This window comes from Chlorocebus sabaeus, chromosome 18 (genome assembly GCF_047675955.1).
Source record: "Chlorocebus sabaeus isolate Y175 chromosome 18, mChlSab1.0.hap1, whole genome shotgun sequence".
In the NCBI taxonomy this organism is placed as follows: Eukaryota; Metazoa; Chordata; class Mammalia; order Primates; family Cercopithecidae; genus Chlorocebus; species Chlorocebus sabaeus.
In genome coordinates this window covers 23,788,500-23,810,423 of record NC_132921.1, presented here as the reverse complement: position 1 = coordinate 23,810,423, position 21,924 = coordinate 23,788,500, and the positions used below count along the sequence as shown (strand labels likewise).

The window sequence follows — 21,924 nt, the reverse complement described above, 5'->3', positions numbered from 1 at the left end:
TACATGAGAAAATGGAAGCACCAACTTAAAGACCACAGATTTCAAAATGCTAATTTTAATGAGAGGGAGAGAGATTGTTAGGGTTTCAAGTAGAGGCCAGTGAAAGTATTTGGATAAAAATAAAAAAATGTAGACATGTTTGAAGGGCAAAGGTTAACTTATAAAATAGATTGAAATGGTAGACGGTGAGAACATAATTAAAGGAGGAAGATTTTTGCAGAGTTCAGGAGGAATTTTTTTTTTTTTTTAAGAGACATTTTTCCTCAAAAGAGTTAAATTTAAGTTGTGTGTGAAACCCTTAATATAGCCCTTGGCACATAGGGAGGGCTTAATAAATGCTAGTTATTGTTATTCTCTGTTTATTCATTCCATAAATACATATTGACCAGTAGTAAAAGTCAGCGTTTTAGGTGCAGATATGCAGTTTACTTGATAATGCTTAGATAACAAGGGTGCTAGATTTACAGATTTTATCTTTGAGAAACATAGGCTGTACAAATGAATGAGTGTTATGCATCAAGCATTTGTAAGGTGTAGTGAAAATAGGAGTAGCAGGAGTAGTAAATCATGTGGCTTAGGACAAGGCACTCACAGTGGAAGGGAGCTAGCATTTGGAAAGATTATAGGCTAAAGATAAATACTTGTTAAAGTTAAATATATTTTCAAAATCCCATGTTGTGTGCATATGTACAACTTTAAAACAAAAGAACTTGGTGTGACTGAGCACGGTGGCTCATGGCTGTAATCCCTGCACTTCGGGAGGCTGAGGCAGGTGGATTACCTAAGGTCAGGAGTTTGAGATCAGCCTGGCCAACATGGCAAAACCCCGTCTCTGCTAAAAATACAAAAATTAGTTGCGACTAGTAGCAGGTGCCTGTAATCCCAGCTACCCAGGAGGCTCAGGCAGGAGAATCCCTTGAATCTGGGAGGCAGAGGTTGCAGTGAGCCATCGCACCACTGCACTTCAGCCTGGGTGACAAGAGTAAAACTCCATCTCAAAAAAAAAAAAAAAAAAAAAGGGAAGAAGAAGAACTTGGTGTAGGTGTATCTAGGCCACTTTATTTAACTATATTATAATGAAAAACACAATGGTGGGGCAAAAAAAAAAAAAGACCCAGGAATTTGTCTTGAGAATTAGGAATTCCACTCAGCCCAGTCTCCTCTTCCTATTCTTCCTCTTGAAAGGCAGTCATTATCACTGATTTTTTTTGTTCAATATCATTCCAAAATTATTCAAAGTGTGTGTGTACCCACTGTATATTTTGGTGTTTGTTTTATTTCTCATACTGCAGTGTTCCATTATAAAGCTTTATCATAATTTATTTAACTAATCCCCTATTTGTGGACACTGAAGTTCTTTCCAGGTACCGTTTAAAAAATTATAGACATTTTCAAACATATAAAAGTAGAAAGAACAGTATAATGCACACTCTTGCACTAAAAACACCTTCAATACTTACTTTCACAGATTGAGTTCCCTGGCGAGCAGACTCTGAGATGGAGACTCAGGCTTATTAGGGAGTACTCTTCGGATCAACACCCAGGGAAAGGAAATAGCTTTGGCCCCAGGGTAAAGTTTGGTTGTGATGAGTCTCAGAGGAGTCTCAGTTGACCCTGGGGGAAGTTCTGAAGATGGGATGACCCTTCAGAGATATCCTGAATTGTGAGGGGGTCTGGCCTTTATATTTCCATATTGATCCATCACTGGATGTGAGCTGTCCCATGGGAAGGGTACATGAGCTTGGATAAGCCATCTCTCTTGGGCTGAGACAATCCTTAGTGGTGCTGATAACCTGAGCCTGTCTGCGGGGAACTCTCTCAGCAGTTAAGTCCTTCTTTCCCGAAGGAAGATTTGGGCACATAGCATCCATCATACTTATGATACTATTTCATCTTCATTCCTTCTTTTTTCTTTTTGAGGCGCAGTTTCACTCTTATTGCCCAGGCTGGAGTGCAATGGCACGATCTCGGCTCACTGCAACCTCCACCTCCCAGGTTCAAACGATTCTCCTGCCTCAGCCTCCCTAGTAGCTGGGATTACAGGCATGCGCCACCATGCCCGGCTAATTTTTTATTTTCGATAGAAATGGGGTTTCTCCATGTTGATCAGGCTGGTCTCAAACTCCCAACCTCAGGTGATCCGCCCACCTCAGCTTCCCAAAGTGCAGGGATTACAGGCGTCAGCCACTGTGCCCGGCCTCACCTTCATTCCTTCTAATGCTTCTAATGCCCATATTCTCTTCCCTCTCCCAGAGCCACTAATTGCAGACATCATATGATTTTATCTGTAAACACTGCAGTACTATTTATCTTCTAATGAGTACTATGTTTTGGCAAAATCTTGATTAACCAGAATGCCTGGATAATGAAGCTTTCTGATAAATGGAATTTTGTGGTAAATGAAGACAATATAGGATAGTGAAAAGTGTTTCATTAGGACCCAGGAGATCTGTGCTTGCCTTTGAGCACTGAGATCAATTTGCTATGTGATCTGGAGAGAGTTGCTAACAGACCTAAATATCCACCCAAACATAAAATCCCCAGGATGGTAAACAGCTATACTCTCTCCATTCTAGATTGGGAAACCAGGCTTTTTTTTTTTTTTTTTTTTGGTCAATTCTAAAAGCCTTTCTTTTTAAAATGCTTAAATATAAAAAATAAAAGCAGAACAGCAGGAGACAGAGCGCTATTTCATAAACTTTTAAAGTGGCTTGGTTTGGCAAAAGCTCATTGCCTTTTTACCATTCACATAGAACAGTTTTTGTTGAGGTCTCTGGTATCATTTTATGAAAATACTTTCTGAGTTACAGTTTTTTAGAGACCAGATTCCTCTTTAGCATCATTGCTCTCACTTTCCTTCCTCCGCCTCACTATTCTTCCCTCCTACTTCTTTCCTTACCACCCAGTTTGGAAAGCAATAGTCTTCTTGCCTGTGACCTTACGTGTTTCACCAACCCCTATGACTTATTGTTCTTCCTCTGTAATATCTGCTATTTTTCTTTCAGTACTCTAATTTTAGCTAAGCTTCTTAGCACCCAGACTTACTGCAGTATCATCATTATTTGTTTTCCCCCTCTTTAGTTGTTTCTCTGTGTTAATCCAACCTTCATACTATCTCAAAAAGTTTGAGCATGTTGCTTCTCTGTGTAGATATCTGCTTTTGGACCATTAAGTCTCTTTACAACGTGGCCCAACTGAAGATCAGTGTGGAACCTTGTATTTTCTCTCATCCCCAAACCTAGGGTTAATAAATTACGGTTAAGCATACAATAATGTATCTTCCATGTTGGAATCTAAATCATCGATACTTCCCTAGGCATCAGTATTGTAATATTAATGCCCATCCTTTACTTAGAAAGCTTTCAGTATTTAAAACTGCTTTTTCTTTTCTTTTATCCTCAAAGTACCTTTGTGCAAAACTTGTATCAGAATCCATGTTGCATCCTGATCACCTTGGTGTGTTGAATATCAAGTCTTATCTATTACATCTTTAAAGTAGCTCTCATGTTAGTATTATTAGTACTATTTTCACCACACATACCCTTCACCATTTGTTTATTAAAGATGTCCTATGTGGTAGATGCTGTGCTAAGCATCATTTGGTAGTGAGTACACAGAGTGTGCATCTTGTAACCAGGGAGCTTGAAAGAGTAGTGGTGGAGAGTGCAGTTAACAGAGACGCCCCAGAAATAAGTAATGAGAGATTGTGATAAATTTAGGCACCACCATTTCTCTCCTACAGAACTTCAATAGCCTCATTGGTCTTCAGGTTCTCAGTTTTATCCTTCTCTATTATATCACAGCTAGAGTATCTTTCTGAAAAGCAATGTCAGATTTAAAACACTTTACCTGCTTCCTTTTGCTGTCAAATTAAAGTCCAAACTCTTGAAAATGTCTTACCAAGAAGCCCCTTGTGATCTGATGCATGTTGGCAGTTGGTTGTTTTTTCACCGTTCTGCCTTTTTACTCTAAATGTCAGCCCTACTATTTACTGTTCAGAAAGAACTGAGATTATAATTATACCTCTGGCCCTTTGAACATGTGATTACCTGAGCCTATTCCGGTTAATTCCTACTCATTCTAGTCATCATTTCTTCTAGGAATCCTTGGACCCATTGAAGTCTAGGTTAGGGAATCTGTCTTTTGTGTTTCTGTATGACTTGAGACTTCTCTCATGCTCTGTGGTAATTGTTTACATGTATGTAAGCCCCACTGGATAGTTGAATTGTCTATTTTATTAATTGTTGTAATACCTATACCTACCATGGTATTGACATGAACTGAAAACCTGAGAAATGCTGCTCTAAAATGTTTACTAATTATTAGGAGTTTGAAATTTTATTTGAAAGCCATTTTAGTTTTGGGATGGAAGTTGGTAGTATTATTTCTAATAAAGTAATACAGAACTAAATTGTCATATTTGCATTGCACAGTTGCACAATTTAAATTGTGTTTGGCAAGCATACACAGTAATACTTTTATACTTTGGCAGAAAGTCAATGAAAGGTATTAACCCGTTAGAAAGTGCAACCTTATTGAATATTAAGCGCTGGAAGAAACCTGTAGATGTGTAAGCAGAATGTGAAGAAGTAGCAAAATCTGCGTGTGTGTTTTTTAAAAAATAATCTTTACTGAGCATCTGCCATGTGCTAGGTATGGTATTAGTTGCATTACATATATGGCCTCTTGATCTTTATGACATCTTTCTGAGAGGAGGAGAATATTGTTATCTGTCTTTTACAGATGGGGAAACTGAGACCTCTAGATAACTTTGCCAAGATCACATAGAAGGGCCAGGATTTGAATATAGGTCTTCTGATTGTAGGTCTACTGTTCTTTCAGTTATTATTTTTGTTGCTCTTGTTGACTGGAGTACAGCATTTTAAATTATTTCTATACAGAGTGGAGAAATAGGTAAAATTAGGGGAAATAAAGCAATACCTGAAATTAATCAAAAGAGATGACTGAAATTTTATCTCCAAGACGCCTGTTTCCTTATGATTTGATTTGTTGACTTAGAAATGATTCAGTGTTAATTTTAATAACTTGGTGAGAAAAGTAAGCCTCAGAAATGAGTATCATCAAAGACTGCATAATTAGTGACAAAGTGAGAAGTAGAATCTAGAACTACTGATATTTGTTGACTCCAGAGCTTTATCTTTTAAACATTTCAATTGAATGAACAGTCTCTAAATGTAACTTAAGCCAGATTTTGATACAAACATAAATGAAAACTCAATATTCCTAATATTATTTTGTTTTTAGAAGCATCTAGTCTAAGAACATATCAATTTGTAAGATCATGTTGAAATTCGAAAGCATATGCCCTCAATGTATTAGTTGCAAAATCTGAATATATTATATATATAATATTTTAGAGAAATAGTAAGGTAATTTTATTTTAGAGTTTCTATTAATACCATAACAGATTATTCTAGTCATTTGTTCAATCACTTTTGCTTTTGGCATCTTCCATAAAAATAGAATTTTTTTTATCCCAATAAATCCTGTCCTGTGACTTGCTTACTTCCACTTAATATAAAGCTTTTTGGAACGTATTTAACTTTTTTGCTACAATAGGTGATAATGTTGGCAATGTTAAGCATGGATTATTAACTAACACATAGACTGGTTGAATGGTGATGACTGAAAAACTGCATGCTCTGGATTTACATTGCCCTTTTTTCCCCTTAAAAAACTTCCTTGTGTTGGCAGTTTAGTGTGTCTTGGCTCATCCGTTATTCATTTTAAAGAAATTCAAACTTAGATTCCTGTGATCTACCTGATTAAATGGTTAGGTCCTGGCTAATTTGCCCATTTTTGTTTTGTTTTGTTTTGTTTTTGTTTTGATCCATTGCTTAGAACTAGGTTTATGTGGTTACCAATTCGCTGGTAGTCTTTCCTAGAAGCATTTGATTGTCATATACTGTTCTATCATCATAAGCCATGTTATCCTCTATTTCACATTATTTCATTAGTGCTTCTGGTGGCTTTTCTAAAGTTTCATTTTTATTAGGTTTTTAAGGTATTAGAAAAAAAATGTTTTGCGGCATTTAGTACCCTATATTCCATAGTCCTGAGTCTGTCTACATTCTCTTTAAGTCAGGGAGTATGTACTGAGTACAAGTTGCCAAGCAGCTAGAGAAATGGTGTTCTTTCCAGATCTCAGCATGTTGTATTCAGTGTTTAGCACTTATTTACTTGAGATAAATCTTTGGTGATATAATTTATTATTTTATTTTATTTTTGAGATGAAGTGTCGCTCTGTCGCCAGGACGATCTCAGCTCACTGCAACCTCTGCCTTCGGGGTTCAAGCGATTCTCCTGCCTTAACCTCCCAAGTAGCTGGGACTACAGGTGCCTACCACCACGCCCGGCTAATTTTTGTATTTTTAGCAGAGACGGGGTTTCACCATGTTGGCCAGGATGGTTTCAATTTCTTGACCTCATGATCCACCTGCCCCAGCCTCCCGAAGTATTGGGATTACAGGCGTGAGCCACCACGCCCAGCTAGTGATGTAAGTTAAAACTGAGTGTTGTCACCATGGAAAATTAACTCCTTCCAGATTCTCTTTTTTGAGAAAGTCACCACTGAATATATCATTCAGCCAGGAATATGATATTCCAAATTTATTAAAATTGGTTCTGTGCTTATTTTTCTTTTCTTTTCTGTTTTTTTTTTTTTTGAAACAGGGTCTCACTCGGTTACCCAGGCTGGAGTGCAGTGGCACAATCTTGGCACACTGTAGCCTCCACCTCCTGGGCTCAGATGATGAGTCTTCCACCTCAGCCTCCCAAGTAACTGGGACTACAGGAGTGCACCCACCACGCCTGGCTAATTTTTGTACTTTTTGTAGAGATGGCTGGTCTTGAACTCCAGAGCTCAAGCAATCCACCTGTCTCTACCTCCCCTCCTGCTCGGATTACAGGCGTGCACCACCAAACCCAGCCTAGTTTATTTTCTAATGTCAAATAGGAATATGGAAATAATTGTTAGTGTCATGGTAGCTTATGAAACTGTCATGACACAAATAGGGTTTTACTAACAAGAAGTGGACTTCTGATATTTTCTTTAAATGTATACCCCTTGTAGCAAAAGAGATGAAGTTTTTGGGGAAGCAAGGGGTTGAAAATTATTGCTTCTAACAACAAAAAAGATGTAATATAGATTTTTTTAGTAAGCATTCCAGTGTCATTCAGTTTTTTACTTGCCTCATTTTCTCTTTCTTTCTTTCTTCCTTTCTTCCTTTCTTTCTTTTCTTCCTTTCTTTCCTTTCTTTCTTTTTCTTTCTTTTTCTTTCTTTCTTTCTTGACAGAATCTCACTCTGTTGCCCAGGCTGGAGTGCAGTGGCATGATCTTGGCTCACTGCAACCTCTGCCTCCTGGGTTCAAGCGATTCTCCTGCCTCGGCCTTCCGAGTAGCTGGGATTTCAGGCATGTGTCACCACGCCTGGCTAATTTGTGTATTTTTACTAGAAATAGGGTTTCACCAAGTTGGCCAGTCTGGTCTTGTACTCTTGACCTCAAGTGATCTGCCGACCTTGGCCTCCCAAGGTGCTGGGATTACAGATGTGAGCCACTGCACCTGGCCATTGCCTCATTTTATCTTTAATGATTATACCTTTTGATTGGCCATCTCTCAGGCTCTAGGTGACCCCTAGTATCTAATGAGATCTATCAGAGTCCTCTCTTCTATGCAGCTTTCTTTGACTCTTCCAGCCTTCTTTTTCTAACTTCTCTGAACTCCTATTATCTAGTCTTTAACCACAGTTTTTAACCCCTAAATATTGTTTTGCCAATTAGATTTTAATTTTGTTATATTAAGGAATACTTCCTCAAATGTGCTGTCCTGCAAGAGGTGTACTCCATTATGCTCTGGTTAATTGATTAGTATCTCAAATTTAAATCCCTTCACCAGAAACTACATTTTTTTCTTTAATGGAGAAATGAGTTTACGAAGACATTCTTTTCTTCCCTCAAGGTTCAGAGTTTACAACAAAAGACATTCATGACCTTCAGGCATAACAGGTTTGGAGTAAATGTGGTTGAATGGGTTTCTCACCAAGCAAATTTCTTTTGAGACAAAGCTTCATACTTGTTGCCCAGGCTTAAAGTGCAATGGTGCAATCTTGGCTCACTGCAACCTCTTCCTCCCGGGTTCAAGCCTCCCAGATAGCTGGGATTACAGGCACCCGCCACCATGTCCGGCTAAATTTTGTATTTTTAGTAGAGATGGGGTTTCACCATGTTGGCTAGGCTGGTCTTGAACTCCTGACTCAGGTGATCCACCCACCCTGGCCTCCCAAAGTGCTGGGATTACACTGGGAACCACTGTGCCCGGCCCTGAACAAAGTTTTGAAAATGTTTAGCACAGTGTGAAACAGGACTGAGTTTTTCTTTGGCATTGCTCTTTATTACTGTTTTGGAGACCTCATTTGTCATCAGTAGCCTAGCAGAGTGAGAAAGACCACAGGTTCTGAAGTCAGGCTGCCTGGGTTCTTATCTGGGCTCCATCACTTGTCACTTTGTGCCTCGGTGTCTTTGTCTATGAAAAAGGAATGATAATAGTGTTTACCTCCTGATTTGTTGTAAGGATTAATTGAGTTTATATATGTACTTATATTTATACACACACATACAATGTTCAGAAAAATTTCCGGGACTTGGAAAGTTCTCCATAATTATTGTCTAGTGGTAGTGGTACAGTACAGTCTGTGTGTACCAGACTTTCTGAGAACAGTTTGACCTGTCTTTTTAAATGGAGGCATACAACTTGGGATCCGAAGGTCAGGATTTGTATTTGAGTTTTATGACTTGCTAGTTCCGTGTCCTAGGGCAGGTCGTGTTTATGCCTCAGTTTCTAGTCGGCCAACCTCGAAAGGCTGTTTTGAGAATCAAAATGAAATAGTATACATGAAAGTGCTTTGTAAACTGTGAAGTCCTAGGTAAATATGAGGTATTGAAGTCATTGGCCTTTCATTAGTAAATTTTAAAAACTGCAAATGCCTGGGATAAAGACCTGTTTATTATTATTTTGTTGTTTCTTTCTTTTCACAGGTATTGATTGTGTATTATTTTGTAAGCACCTGAATCTAGAGTTATGATAAACTAGTTATTTTTTTGAAAATAATAAATATTTAAGTAGCTGCAATTTACTCCCAGAAATATATGATTATTTTCAAATTGTTGGTTTTATAACAAAAATATATAACATATTTTTGAGAGAAATGTTGTAATATCTGACAATTTTTGTAACATTTTCAGGTTTGAAAACACAATGGCAGGAAACAGCCTTGTTCTACCCATTGTTCTTTGGGGCCGAAAAGCACCCACACATTGCATCTCAGCTGTACTTTTAACAGATGATGGGGCCACAATCGTAACAGGATGCCACGATGGACAAATATGTCTCTGGGATCTTTCAGTAGAACTGGAAGTGAGTATTTGAAATGCCTATTGTACATTTTAGATATAAAAATCTACTTATTAGAAGATAATATAGTCCCCGAATGATACTTTTGGGCCCACAATAGATTTTTCTGAAAAATGTGTTTTGACTAAAACTGGTAGAATACAGATTCATTATTTACACCATTCATCAGAGTTGACTTCTGAGGACTTTTGGCCATTTTTCAATTGTAATATCTACCCTAAGTGACTTACTGTTTGTTACATTTAAGATTTTTCAAATGATTATGGCCCATACTGAAGGAGGTTTTCCAAAGGGGTTTTAGAAAATTTAAAATACTTAAACCTTCTATGGTAAATGCTTTGAAGAGGGCAAAACTTTTTACAAAGTATAGGTTTTGTTGTATTGATTTTTGAAATGACTGTGCCTTTATTGTCATTCCTTGCTACTATGGAGTGCTTAGTATGCTCTGCTTCCAGGGCTCTCAGTGGACACAGCAAGGGAAATAGGAGTTGGGGACACACACACACACGTTCACACTGATACATCTAATTCCAACATAACACCACAGCGTTTATCCTACTTTTCTCCTTTCCATATTTGTAACTCCTTTCTCTGACAACTCTTTCCAGGAATTTGTTGCCAAGGGAAAAAGAGAAAATGGAGTGGTAACTGGTATGGAATGTGGGGTCAAGAAAGGTGATTTTTTAAATTAATTTTTTTGGATAATAGCCTTATTGGGATATAATTCACATACTACACAATCTGTTTCAAATGCACGTTTTGACGTTTCTTAGTGTGTTCATAAAGTTGTACAGCCATTACCAAAGTCAATTTTAGAACATTTTCATCACTTCCAAAACAAACCCTGTACCCTTTAAATGTCCCTCCTGGGCCAGGCATGGTGACTCACGCCTGTAATCCCAGCACTTTGGGAGGCTGAGGCGGATAGATTGCTTGAGTCCAGGAGTTTGAGACCAGCCTGGGCAACATGGTGAAACCTCATCTCTACTGAAAATACGAAAAACTAGCCGGGCGTGGTGACGCATGCCTGTAGTCTCAGCTACTCCAGAGGCTGAGGTGAGCCCAGACGGTCAAGGCTACTTGCACCACTGCACTCCAGCCTGGGCAATGGGAGTGAGACCCTGTCTCTAAAAAAAAAATGACTTCTAATACTCATTCTCCCTAGACCACCACTAATCTACTTTCTGTCACTAATGTCGTGTTTATTCTGGACATTTAATATAAATGGAATCATATAACTATAACATGTGTTTTTTAATGACTGGCTTTTATCATGGAGCTTAATGTTTTCAAGGTTCACCCACATCGTAGCATGTATCAGTACTTCATTTCTTTTTATGGCCAAATGATTTTTCATGTTATAAGTATACCACACTTGATTTGTTCATTTGTCAGTGGATGAACATTTGGATTGTTTCTATTTTTGGCCCTTCTGAGTAATGCTTCTATGAGTATTACACATTTGTGTATGAGTGTTTGTGTGGACACATGTTTTCAGTGCACTTAGGTAAACACCCGAGCGTGGAATTGTGGGATCATATGGTAGGTAACTCTATGTTTAACTGGTTATTTAAGGAACTGCCAGACTGTTTTCCAAAGTAACTGAATCATTTTGCATTCCCATCAGCAGTGCCTGAGGGTTCCAGGTTTTCCACATCCTTGTCAATCAATAGCTGTTCTCTTTTTGATTCTAGCCCTAATTTTGTGTATGAAGTGGTATCTCGTGGTTTTGGTTTGAATTTGCCTGATGGCTAATGAGATGTTGAGCTTCTTTTCATGTTCTCATTGGCCATTTGTATCTCTTCTCTGGCAAACCATCTATTCAGAATCTTTGCCCATTAGAAAAATTTTTAACTTAAAATTTTTTCCTTTGCCCATTTTAAAATTGGGTTATTTGTCTTTTTATTATTGAATCATAAAAATTCTTCATATATTCTAGATAGAAATTCCTTAAAAGATGTAAGATTTACAGTTATTTTCTCCCATTTTACCGATTGTTTTTTCACTTTCTTGATTGTGTTCTTTGAAGCACAAAATATTTTAAGTTTGATAAAGTTCAGTTTATCTCTTTTTCCTTTGTTTGCCTATGTTTTTGTTGTCGTATCTAAGAAACCATTGCTAAATCTAAGGTCATGAAGATTTATCCCTGTGTTTTTTTCTAAGAATTTTATATACTAGTTTTACCTCTTACATTTAGGTCTTTGATCCATATTAGTTAATTTTTCTGTTAATTAACTAATATACTAATTCTGTTAACTAACTAATTAATATTAGTTAGTTAATTTCTTGACTTCATTCTTTTGCGTGTGGCTATCAAATTATCCTAGCACTATTTGTCAGAACGACTACTTGTTCTCCATTGAATGCTATTGGACTCTTAAGAAAAATCAATTGACCATAAGTGTCATGGGTTTCTATCTGGACTCTCAATTCTATTTTATGGTTCTGTGTGTGTTCTTGTCTATATCCTCTAGATGTCTGTACTCACTGTCCTAATTACTGTTGTTTTAGGTACCCACTGTCTTAATTACTATTTTATATTAAGTTTTGAAATCTAGATATGTGAGTCCTCCAGTATTGCTCTTCTTTTTCAAGATTGTTTCGGTGGCATCCCTTGAATTTCCATATGAATTTTAGAATCAGCTTGTCAATTTCTACAAACAAGTCAGTTGGGGCTTTAATAGGGAATATATTGACTCAGCAGATCAGTTTGGAGAGTATTGCTATTTTAACAATATCCAGTTTTGCTGACCCATAAACATTGAATGCATTTCATTTATTTAGATCTTTAGTTTTTTTATAGCGATATTTTGTAGTTTTCAGAATATAAGGTTTGTATGACTTTTATTAAATTTATTTCAAATAATTTTATTTTTTGAATCTATTAGATATAGAATTGTTCAATTTATTTTCTTTTCAGATTTTTCATTGCTGGTGTATAGAAATACGTTTGAGTTTGTTTGTTCATCTTGTATCTTATAACCTTATTGGATTTATTACTTCTAATAGTTTTTAGTGGATCCTTTAGGAATTTCTGCATACAAGATAATGTCATTCTTGAATAGAGATAGTTCTAGTTTTTGCTTTCCAATAGGGATGCCTTTTATTTCATTTTTTTGCCTAACATTCCTGGATGACACCTCCATAACAATGTTGAATAGAAGTGGCAAGAGTGGACATCCTTGTTTCGTTCCTAATCTTAGCAGAGGGAGAACATCTAGTCTTTCACTTTTATTTTTATTATTTTTATTTTTTTGTTGAGATAAGGTCTCACGCTGTTGCCCAGGCTGGGGTGCAATGATAGCTTACTGCAGCCTTGATCTCCCAGGTTCAAGTGATCCTCCTGCCTCAGCCTCTTGAATAGCTGGGTCTACAGGTGCACACCACTACACCCAGCTATTACTGTGTTGGGACCTATCTCTCTTGTTAGCTCTAATAATGTTTGCTTTATATATCTGGGTGCTCTGGTGCTGGGTGCATATATATTTAACATTGTTATACCCTCTTGCTGAATTGACTCCTTTGTCATTATATAGTGACCTTCTTTGTCTCTTCTTATAGTTTTTGTCTTGAAGTCCTATTTTGTCTGATATAAGTGTATCTATTCCTGCTTTTCTTAGGTTTCCATTGGCATGGAATATCTTTTTCCATTTTATTTTGTCTATGTGTGTTTTTACAGGTGAAGTGTGTTTCTTGTAGGCAAGCGATCATTGGGTCTTGTTTTTTCATCCATTCAGCCACTCTGTCTTTTGATCGGAGAGGTTAGTCTGTTTACATTCAGTGTTATTATTGGTAAGTGCTTGTTATTTTTGCTAAGTAAGGACTTATTTCTGCTATTTTGTTTTTTGCTTTCTTGTTTTTGTTCTTTATTTCCTTCAGGTCTTCCTTTTCAGTGATGGTGATTTACTCTGGTGATACAATTTATTTTCTTGCTTTTTATTTTTTGTGTATCCATTGTATGTTTTTTGATTTGAGATTACCATGAGGCTTGCAGATACTATCTTATAACCCATTATTTTAAGCTGATAATAACTTAACTCTATTTGCATAAAAACAAACAAACAAGGACAACTAATAAAGACTCTACACCTTAACTTCCTCCCCTTGCTTTTTAACTTTTTTTTTTGGGGGGGGGACAGGGTCCCACTCTCACCCAAGCTGGAGTGTAGTGGCTTGACCTTGGCTCACTGCAACCTTGTCTTCCTGGGCTCAAGCAGTCCTGCCACCTCAGCCTCCCGAGTATCTGGGACTACAGGTCCATGTCACTATGTCCCTATGTCCGGCTAAGTGCTGGAATTACAGGCATGAGCCAGGGGCCTGGCAGCTTTTTAACTTTTTATTGTTACTACTTATATCTTATTGTACTGTCTTGTGTCTTGAAACATTGTGGTTATTTTTGATTGTTTCATTTACTCTTTCTACTTAAGAGTAGTTTACACAACATAGTTACAGTGTTGCAATATTCTGTGTTTTTTCTGTGCACTTACTATTACTGGTGAGTTTGTACCTTCAGATCCTCACTGACATCCTTTTCTTTCTGACTGAAGTACTCCCTTTAACATTTCTTGTAGGATAGGTCTAGGATTGATGAAATCCCTCAGCTTTTGTTTGTCTAGAAAGTCTTTATTTCTCTTTCATGCTTGAGGGATGTTTTTGCTGGATTTACTATTCTTTCCTTTGGTACTTTAAATATGTCATGCCACTCTCCCCTGGCCTGTAACATTTCCACTGAAAAGTCTGGTTCCAGACATGTTGGAGCTCCATTGTTTGTTGGTTTTAAGACAGAGTCTTTCTCTGTTGCCCAGGCTGAAGTGCAGTGGTGTGATCTCAACTTACTGCAACTTCTGCCTCCTGGGTTCCAGCAATTCTTGTGCCTCAACCTCCCAAGTAGCTGGCACTACAGATATGTGCCACCACACCTGGCTAATTTTTGTATTTTTAGTAGAGATGGGGTTTTGCCATTTTGCCCAGGCTGGTCTCAAACTCCTGGCCTCAAGTGATTCATCTACCTTGGGCCTCGCAGGATGCTGGGATTTTAGGCATGAGCCACTGTGCCTGGCCCAGTGTATGTTGTGTTTTTTCTCTTGTTGCTTTAAGGATTCTTTCTTTATCCTCGACCTCTGGGAGTTTGATTATTAAATACCGTGAGGTAGTCATCTTTGGGTTAAATTTGCTCGGTGTTCTATAAGTACTTGGATATTTATATCTTTCTCTAGATTTGGGAATTTCTCTAGATTTGGGAATTTGGGAATTCTTTGTTTTTATTCCTTTGTGTAAACTTTCTACCCCTATCTCCTTCTCTTCCTTCTCTTTATGACAAGTAACTCATAGATTTGCCCTTTTAAAGCTATTTTTCTAGATCCTGTAGGCATGCTTCATTCCTTTTTAGTCTTTTTTCTTTTGTTTCCTTTGTGTGTTTTCAAATAGGCCATCTTCAAGCTCACTATTTCTTTTCTCTGCTTGATCAATTCTGCTATTAGAAGACTCTGATATGGCTGGGCGTAGTGGCTCACTCCCGTAATTCCAGCACTTTGAGAGGCCGAGACAGGTGGATCACAAGGTCAGGAGATTGAGACCATCCTGGCTAACATGGTGAAACCCCGTCTCTACTAAAAATACAAATGGCATGGCAGCATGCGCCTGTAGTCCCAGCTACTTGGGAGGCTGAGGCAGGAGAATAGCGTGAACCCAGGAGGCGGAGCTTGCAGTGAGCCGAGAGCACCACTGCACTCCAGCCTGGGTGACAGAGCGAGACTCCGTCTCAAAAAAAAAGACTCTGATATATTCTTCAGTATGCCAATTGCATTTTCAACTTCAGAATTTTTGCCAGATTCTTTTTTATTATTTCAATCTCTTTCTTAAATTTATCTGATAGAACTCTGAATTCTTTCTCGGTGTTATCTTGAATTTCTTTTGAGTTTTCTCAAAACAGAATTCAAACCCTATTTTGAATTATCTTTCTGAATGGTCACATATTTATTTCTCCAGGATTGGTCCCTGTCACCTTATTTCATTCATTTGGTGAAGTCATGTTTTCCTGGATTGTCTTAATATTTGTCAATGTTTGTCTTGTCTGGCCATGGAAGAATTAAGTATTTATTGTATTCTTCACTGTCTGGACTTGTTTGTACCTGTCCTTCTTGGGAACGCTTTCCAGATATTCGAAAGGACTTGGGTGTTGTATTCTAAGCTGTATCTGCTTTCGGGGAGCCCCAAGCCCAGTAACACTGTGGTGTTTTTTTTTGTTTTGTTTTTTTTTTTGAGATGGAGTCTCACTCTGTCGCCCAGGCTGGAGTGCAGTGGAGCGATGTTGGCCCACTGCAACCTCTGCCTCCCGGGTTCAAGTGATCCTCCTGCCTCAGCCTTCTGAGTAGCTGGGAATACAGGTGTCCACCACCATGCCTGACTAATTTTTGTATTTTTGGTAGAGATGAGGTTTCACCATGTTGGTCACGCTGGTCTTGAACTCCTGACCTCATGATCTGCCCACCTCAGCCTCCTAAAGTGCTGGGATCACAGACGTGAGCCACTGCGCCCGGCAGCACTGTGGTTCTTGCAGACGCGTACAGATACTGCCTTGATGGTCTTGGACAAGATTCGGGACAATTCTCTGGCTTACCAGGCAGAGGCTGTTCTCTTTTCATCCTTTCCCCCAAACAAATGGAGTCTCTCTCTCTGTTTTGAACCACTTGGATCAGGGGGTGGAATGACACAAGCAACCCTGTGGCCACCTTCACTAGTACTGTGCTGGGTCAGCCCTGAAGCCAGCATAGCACTAGGTTTTGCTTAAGGCCTGTTGTAACCACTCCCGACTACTGCCTTTATTTGTTTAAGGCCCTGGGTCTCTACAGTCAGCCAGTAGCGAAGCCAGCCAGGCCTGTGTCCTTCCTTTCAGGGCTAGAAGTTCTCGCAGGTAGCTCCAGCAGCGCTGTGCAAGAGCCAGGGGCTAGAATAAAAAACCTTAGCAGTCTACCTATTCTATTGCACTGTGGCTAAGCTGGCACTCAAATACAGGATTAATTTTTAAGTTCGGTACTTAAACTAGCATATTTTTACATTTCTAGATTAATCCTCGAGCACTTTTGTTTGGTCATACAGCGTCAATCACTTGTTTGTCGAAAGCTTGTGCTTCCAGTGACAAACAGTATATTGTGAGTGCATCTGAAAGTGGGTAAGTATTTTCTCATTTGCCTGTTTTTCTCGTGAGTCTTTATAACTAGCACTATAATAACTAATTATAAAAAAACTAGTATTTTTTTTTTCTTTTAGAATATCTCCTAAATAAATGCTTTTTATTGTCTAAAGGTAGATATTGAAAATCTGATTTTAGGGATGTAAATTTTACCTGTGTTAATGATTTTATAATATTTGATTGTAATTTATGATTATGTCCTTTGGTTTGCTTTTGAGGAACTCAGAATACTATAAAAGTTAAAGCGTGATCGTTCATCTCCATGTTGTTTTTACTGAGTTGCCAGACAACTTTGAGATTTCCTTTTAAAAACCTAAATGATGCTAGACTAGCATAAATTTTGAAGATGATGCCATGAAAAAGTTCATGAAATTATATGGATATGTATTAATACACTAACATAACTATTTGTGTTCCGAAGTCTCAGAATGCAGCTCGCCTTAGAGGGACAGGTCATTGCACAGTAATTGTAAGGCCCAGTGTTATTAAATGTTTAAAAAGATTTTAAAAAAATTTTAAAAACATTTTTTGGTGCTTAGAAAATTATATATATTTACACAATATGCTATTGAAGAAAGTTGGGGAACTTGAAGAGAATTATATAAGAAATTGTTGCTATGTGTGGTGGCTCACTCCTGTAATCCTAACACTTTGGGAGGCTGAGATGAGCGGATCACTTGAGCACAGAAGTTTGAGACCAGCCTGAGCAACATGTCAAAACCCTGTCTCTACAAGAAATACAAGAGCTATCCGGGCACGATGGTGTGCACCTGTAGTCTGAGCTACTCAGGAGGCTGAGGTGATAGGATCACCTGAACCCAGGAGATTGAGGCTATAGTGAGCTGTGATTGTGCCACTGCACTCCAGCCTGGGTGACACAGTGAGACCCTGTCTCAAAAAAGCAAAACAAAACAGAAGTTGTTCTCCCCACTGAAGAGAACCTTGTATAATTCATTGGAACAAAAAGAAGCAGCATAAGCTAAAAATATAATAGCTGTTGGTGAATTAAAGGATAATTCCCATTAGAATGTATATTCTAAATTGAATGTTCTTTGAAAAATTGTCTTCTATAATACCATGTGAGATATAGAAAGTGGTATCTTAAAGAAAACCCTAATAATATCAGGATCATTGCATTTTATTAGTTTTTTTCTGTTAAATGTATTTCTTCAATGGACAAGGCATGTTGACATTTCTAATTTTCAATGTTATATCTGTCAATCTTATATCTAGTTTTTTTGTATGCATTCAGTAAAATTATAATAAATACAGCATGAAAACTGGAAGCTTGTATTTTATTTGTAAAAGTTTGGAATTCACTTGACTTAAACTTTTGTTTTTTGCAGTTTGAAATTCTCTAGCTACCTGAATGACAAGTATAAAATCTCAGTAGTTTAAATTAGAATTTTATTTCTTGTTTTTGTCACTTGTCCCTCATGTGTCACTTGAGGCCTCTACTCTGCTTCACTGTTATCCTTACTTTGAGGTTCAGAGTGAGGGAGCAACCTCTGTGTGAAGCAGCCAGTCTCTGGAACTGAGCTCTGGAAAGCCTTGCATTGGTTCTGGCCAGAACTACTTACAAGACTTCACTAACCACAGGGGAACCGGGAAATGCAGTCTTATTATGGGCCTAGAAAGGATGTGGAATATGGTGGGGGGTGGGCAGTTTGGAAGGAGTGTTAGGAGGGTGGGAGGGAGGACTGGAAATTTTGATGAACAACAGTAGTGACTGTATGCCACTTTTTCTGATATATATTAGTTTTAATGGAAGATTAATTTTAAATCACTGTGACAAAGTTGAATGGTGCTTTAAAAAGTCACATTCAAAGCTGACCATTATTTTGTTTTATAGAGAGATGTGCCTCTGGGATGTAAGTGATGGCAGATGTATTGAATTTACAAAATTAGCTTGCACACATACTGGCATACAGGTTAGTATCTATTTCTGTGACTCTAAGCACAAACTATTATAAGTGTATAATTTAAAATATTTTTAAAACATTGAGCCTATATTTTTAGATGAAAAATGGTGGGCAGTAGTAATAGGACAAGTAAACTAGAATTGAAGTGGTAAAAGTATTCCTCATAAGATGGTACCGTTGGGAAGGGTAAGAAAGGAGAGGAGACTAATGGGGAAAGATAAAGGGCAAGCAAATTGCTGCTGCTTCTGCTGTTCTGGGCTACCTTGGTTACCCAAGTGAGAGCCCCTTCACTATTTGGGAAAATGCTCTTGGTCCTAAATAATGGAATTCTTCCTGGCAAAAGCCTTTGCGATTCCACTTGTGATTGACACAAATTGACCTACTTTTTGGACCGTATCTTTTTTATTGCTCATGCAGTTGGTCCTTGAACATGTATTTTGAAAACTTTCCAACTCTTCAGAAGACATGACTGTTTCATATACCTGTCTTAATATGTATAGTGTCACACAGGAATTTGTAGTTTCTGATTTACATTCCTGGTATTTGTTTTCACTTTTTCATAGCTGTCTAATTCTCTGTACTTCAGTTTACTAATTGTTTACTGTGTTGAGTGTTGGGAAAATTACGAATTATATTAAAAATATGATCAATTATGGTTTCAGTGGGAAAGGAAGAGAAGGTAACTCACATTTATTGAGCAGATACGGTGTAGGCATTTCTTGTATTGTGTTTGATTTAGTCCTCCTGACATGCTTACATATTAAATAGGAGTATGTCATTTTACATCTAAGGAAGCTGAGGCCCTGATTATGTTTGAACATCAATCATCCTTCTAAATTGTATTTGCATAACTAGTAATTATAAGCCTATATTTCCCTATTCTACTAATTTAAAATTCATGTTATTTTTGTGACCCACCTGAGTTTCCCTTTTGATGTGATTTGTAAAGCTGATTTTATTCAGGTGTTTTATTAATTTATTCAACAGTTCTGTTTTAGATGCTAGAGGGGGATAAAAACAATTATCATGAATTCTGTTTCAAAATAGTTCAAAAGGGAGGATAAGATGTTAGGAAAATAATTTTTGTTAGCTATTTAAAAATATTAGTATAACTTAATATATATGTGTGCACATACACCCATATAATATGTACCATTTGGTAAATATCTAAAATTCTTACTGAAGAAGTTGAGCTTTAGGAGAATATTGTTGTAACCTTGATGAATGCATATTAATCAAGTATATAAATTAAAGGAGAACACTCAGAAATCTTTTTCCTTTTGGCATGAATGTAGTTCTACCAGTTCTCTGTTGGGAATCAGCGAGAAGGAAGGCTTTTATGCCACGGACATTACCCTGAAATCCTTGTTGTGGATGCTACCAGCCTTGAAGTATTATACTCCTTAGTATCAAAGATATCACCAGACTGGATTAGCTCCATGAGTATTATTCGATCCCACCGAACACAAGGTCAGTGTATTATGCCTCTTAGGAGCTTTAGCACCACGACTTAATGTTCAGTTTGCTATAACATTCTACAATTTATTGTAAATTAATACTTTGAGATATATTCTTCTATTTAATAAATAACTACACCAATAATTTATGGTCTGTTTCCTCCTTCATAAAGAAATCTTTGATTGAATGAAGGCTTAATTGTTGGCTTATCTCCATTCCATGATGTATAGATCACCAGCTTTTGCGTGATTATCTGAAGTGGAGGAAGAATATCTTAACCTTTGGGGGTATAGTTTTACCTTTGAGAGGAACTGTAGTTTTACCTGTATATTTCTGGAGCCTGGTTCTGTCACTTGCTTACGAGGCATAGGAGATGTTTGCGTTTCAAATGGAGATAGTGAAAAAGGAGAGATTATACACAGTTAAATTTAATGAAAGTCCCTGGAAGGGGCTGATATGTACTTGATGCTCAATAAATATTGCTATCTTTTCTTCATTTTTGTTGAAACCTCTCAATAACAACCTTGAAAGCAAAAGTAAAGCTGTCAGGAAAAGAGCAGTAGTTAATGCAGAACATTGAATGTCGACTTTTGTAAGCCTTTTAAGGAGCATTCTTTTACTTTCAAATGGCTTCATAGTTATGTGCTTCCTATAGAGGCTGGTCAATAACCACCACTACTACCACCAGTACCACCAGCACCATCACCATGAGGACTTTCATTTACTGTGTGTTTACAGTACCAAGCAGAATGCTAAGCATTTACATATGATCAATTCTCACAATCGTGGGATAGGTACTGCTAATATTCATCGTATAGATGGGGAGAATGATGAGGGTTAGGGTGATGTCGTCTTTGCTAAAGGACCCTGGAGTAGTTACTTTAACCACTGTGTTACACTGTGTCCCGTTAGTGAATTGCCTTCAACTTTATAGGAGCTTTCCATTTGTAACCTCTTAGGGTTGGAAAATCAGCACATAGCTTTTTATTCAGTAGTCATTCAGCAAATATTTATTGAATGCCTACGATCTTCCAGGTGCAAGGGATTGAAATATTAATACTTATGGGAGTCAAATTCTAGTAAAGGACAATGATATATAAACAAATAACAGTTTAGAGTGCAAAGTGTACAAGACGGAAAAATAGTATGGAGAGGATGGCTGATTGTGAGGCTGACTGAGGGCAGTAGACGGCTGTCCAGATCAGATGAAGTCTGATCTAGGATTTGGAAGATGAGGAAGAGTTTAGCAGACATACGATCAGGATGTTTCTGGCAGAGGAGATAGTCTGTAGGTACAAAAGCATTAAAATTATGATAGGTGTATGTGAAACTATAGATTATCTTTTTCTGGGGTAAGAAGGAAGGAAGGAGGGAAGGAGTGGCAGGATATGAGGCTGGCAGAGGTGGCAGGAGACAGGTCTTGAAATCCCTGTGTATCAGCTGGGGAATTCACCTTGTGGATCATGGGTTGGCAAACTTGTACTATAAAGGGCCAGATATGAAATATTTTAGGCTCTGCAGGCCATATGGTCCATGTTTCAACGACTCAACTCTGCTAGTGTAGCACAAAAGCAGCCACAGACGATACATTAGTGAATGAACCTGGCTGTGTTCCGATAAAATTTTATTTACCGAAACAGCCAGTGGGCTGGAGTTGACTCATGAGCTGTAGCTTGCAGGCTCTCACTGTAGGTGATGGGCAGTCTCTGAAGGGACTTATGCTTTAAAATTCAAAGATGGGAGCAAATTAGGAGATTAGTAGCCCAGCTGAGAGTGGCGCAGGCCTGCACTGAAGCGGACTGTGGGAAGAGTGGATGCACTGGCTTCATTTCCTGCTGCTGCTCTTCAGAGTGTTGGTTCTGAAGTTTGTTAATAGGTATTAGTCAAAAAGGTGGGATCTCTGGTCAAATATATTTGGG

At 37.9% G+C, this 21,924-nt stretch overlaps 1 protein-coding gene across 2 annotated transcripts in view; it reads left to right on the top strand.

The window, feature by feature from the left end:
• The window catches only part of WDR7 (WD repeat domain 7), a 389,155-nt gene that overhangs the window by 12,907 nt on the left and 354,324 nt on the right, over positions 1 to 21,924 (top strand). For both annotated transcript variants that reach the window (XM_008013992.3, XM_008013990.3), the window contains exons 2-5: positions 9,265 to 9,436; positions 16,498 to 16,604; positions 18,478 to 18,556; positions 19,843 to 20,017. In XM_008013992.3, the coding sequence (XP_008012183.1) occupies positions 9,278 to 9,436; positions 16,498 to 16,604; positions 18,478 to 18,556; positions 19,843 to 20,017 (520 nt within the window). In that variant the 5' untranslated portion in view covers positions 9,265 to 9,277. The remainder of the gene's footprint in view (positions 1 to 9,264; positions 9,437 to 16,497; positions 16,605 to 18,477; positions 18,557 to 19,842; positions 20,018 to 21,924) is intronic.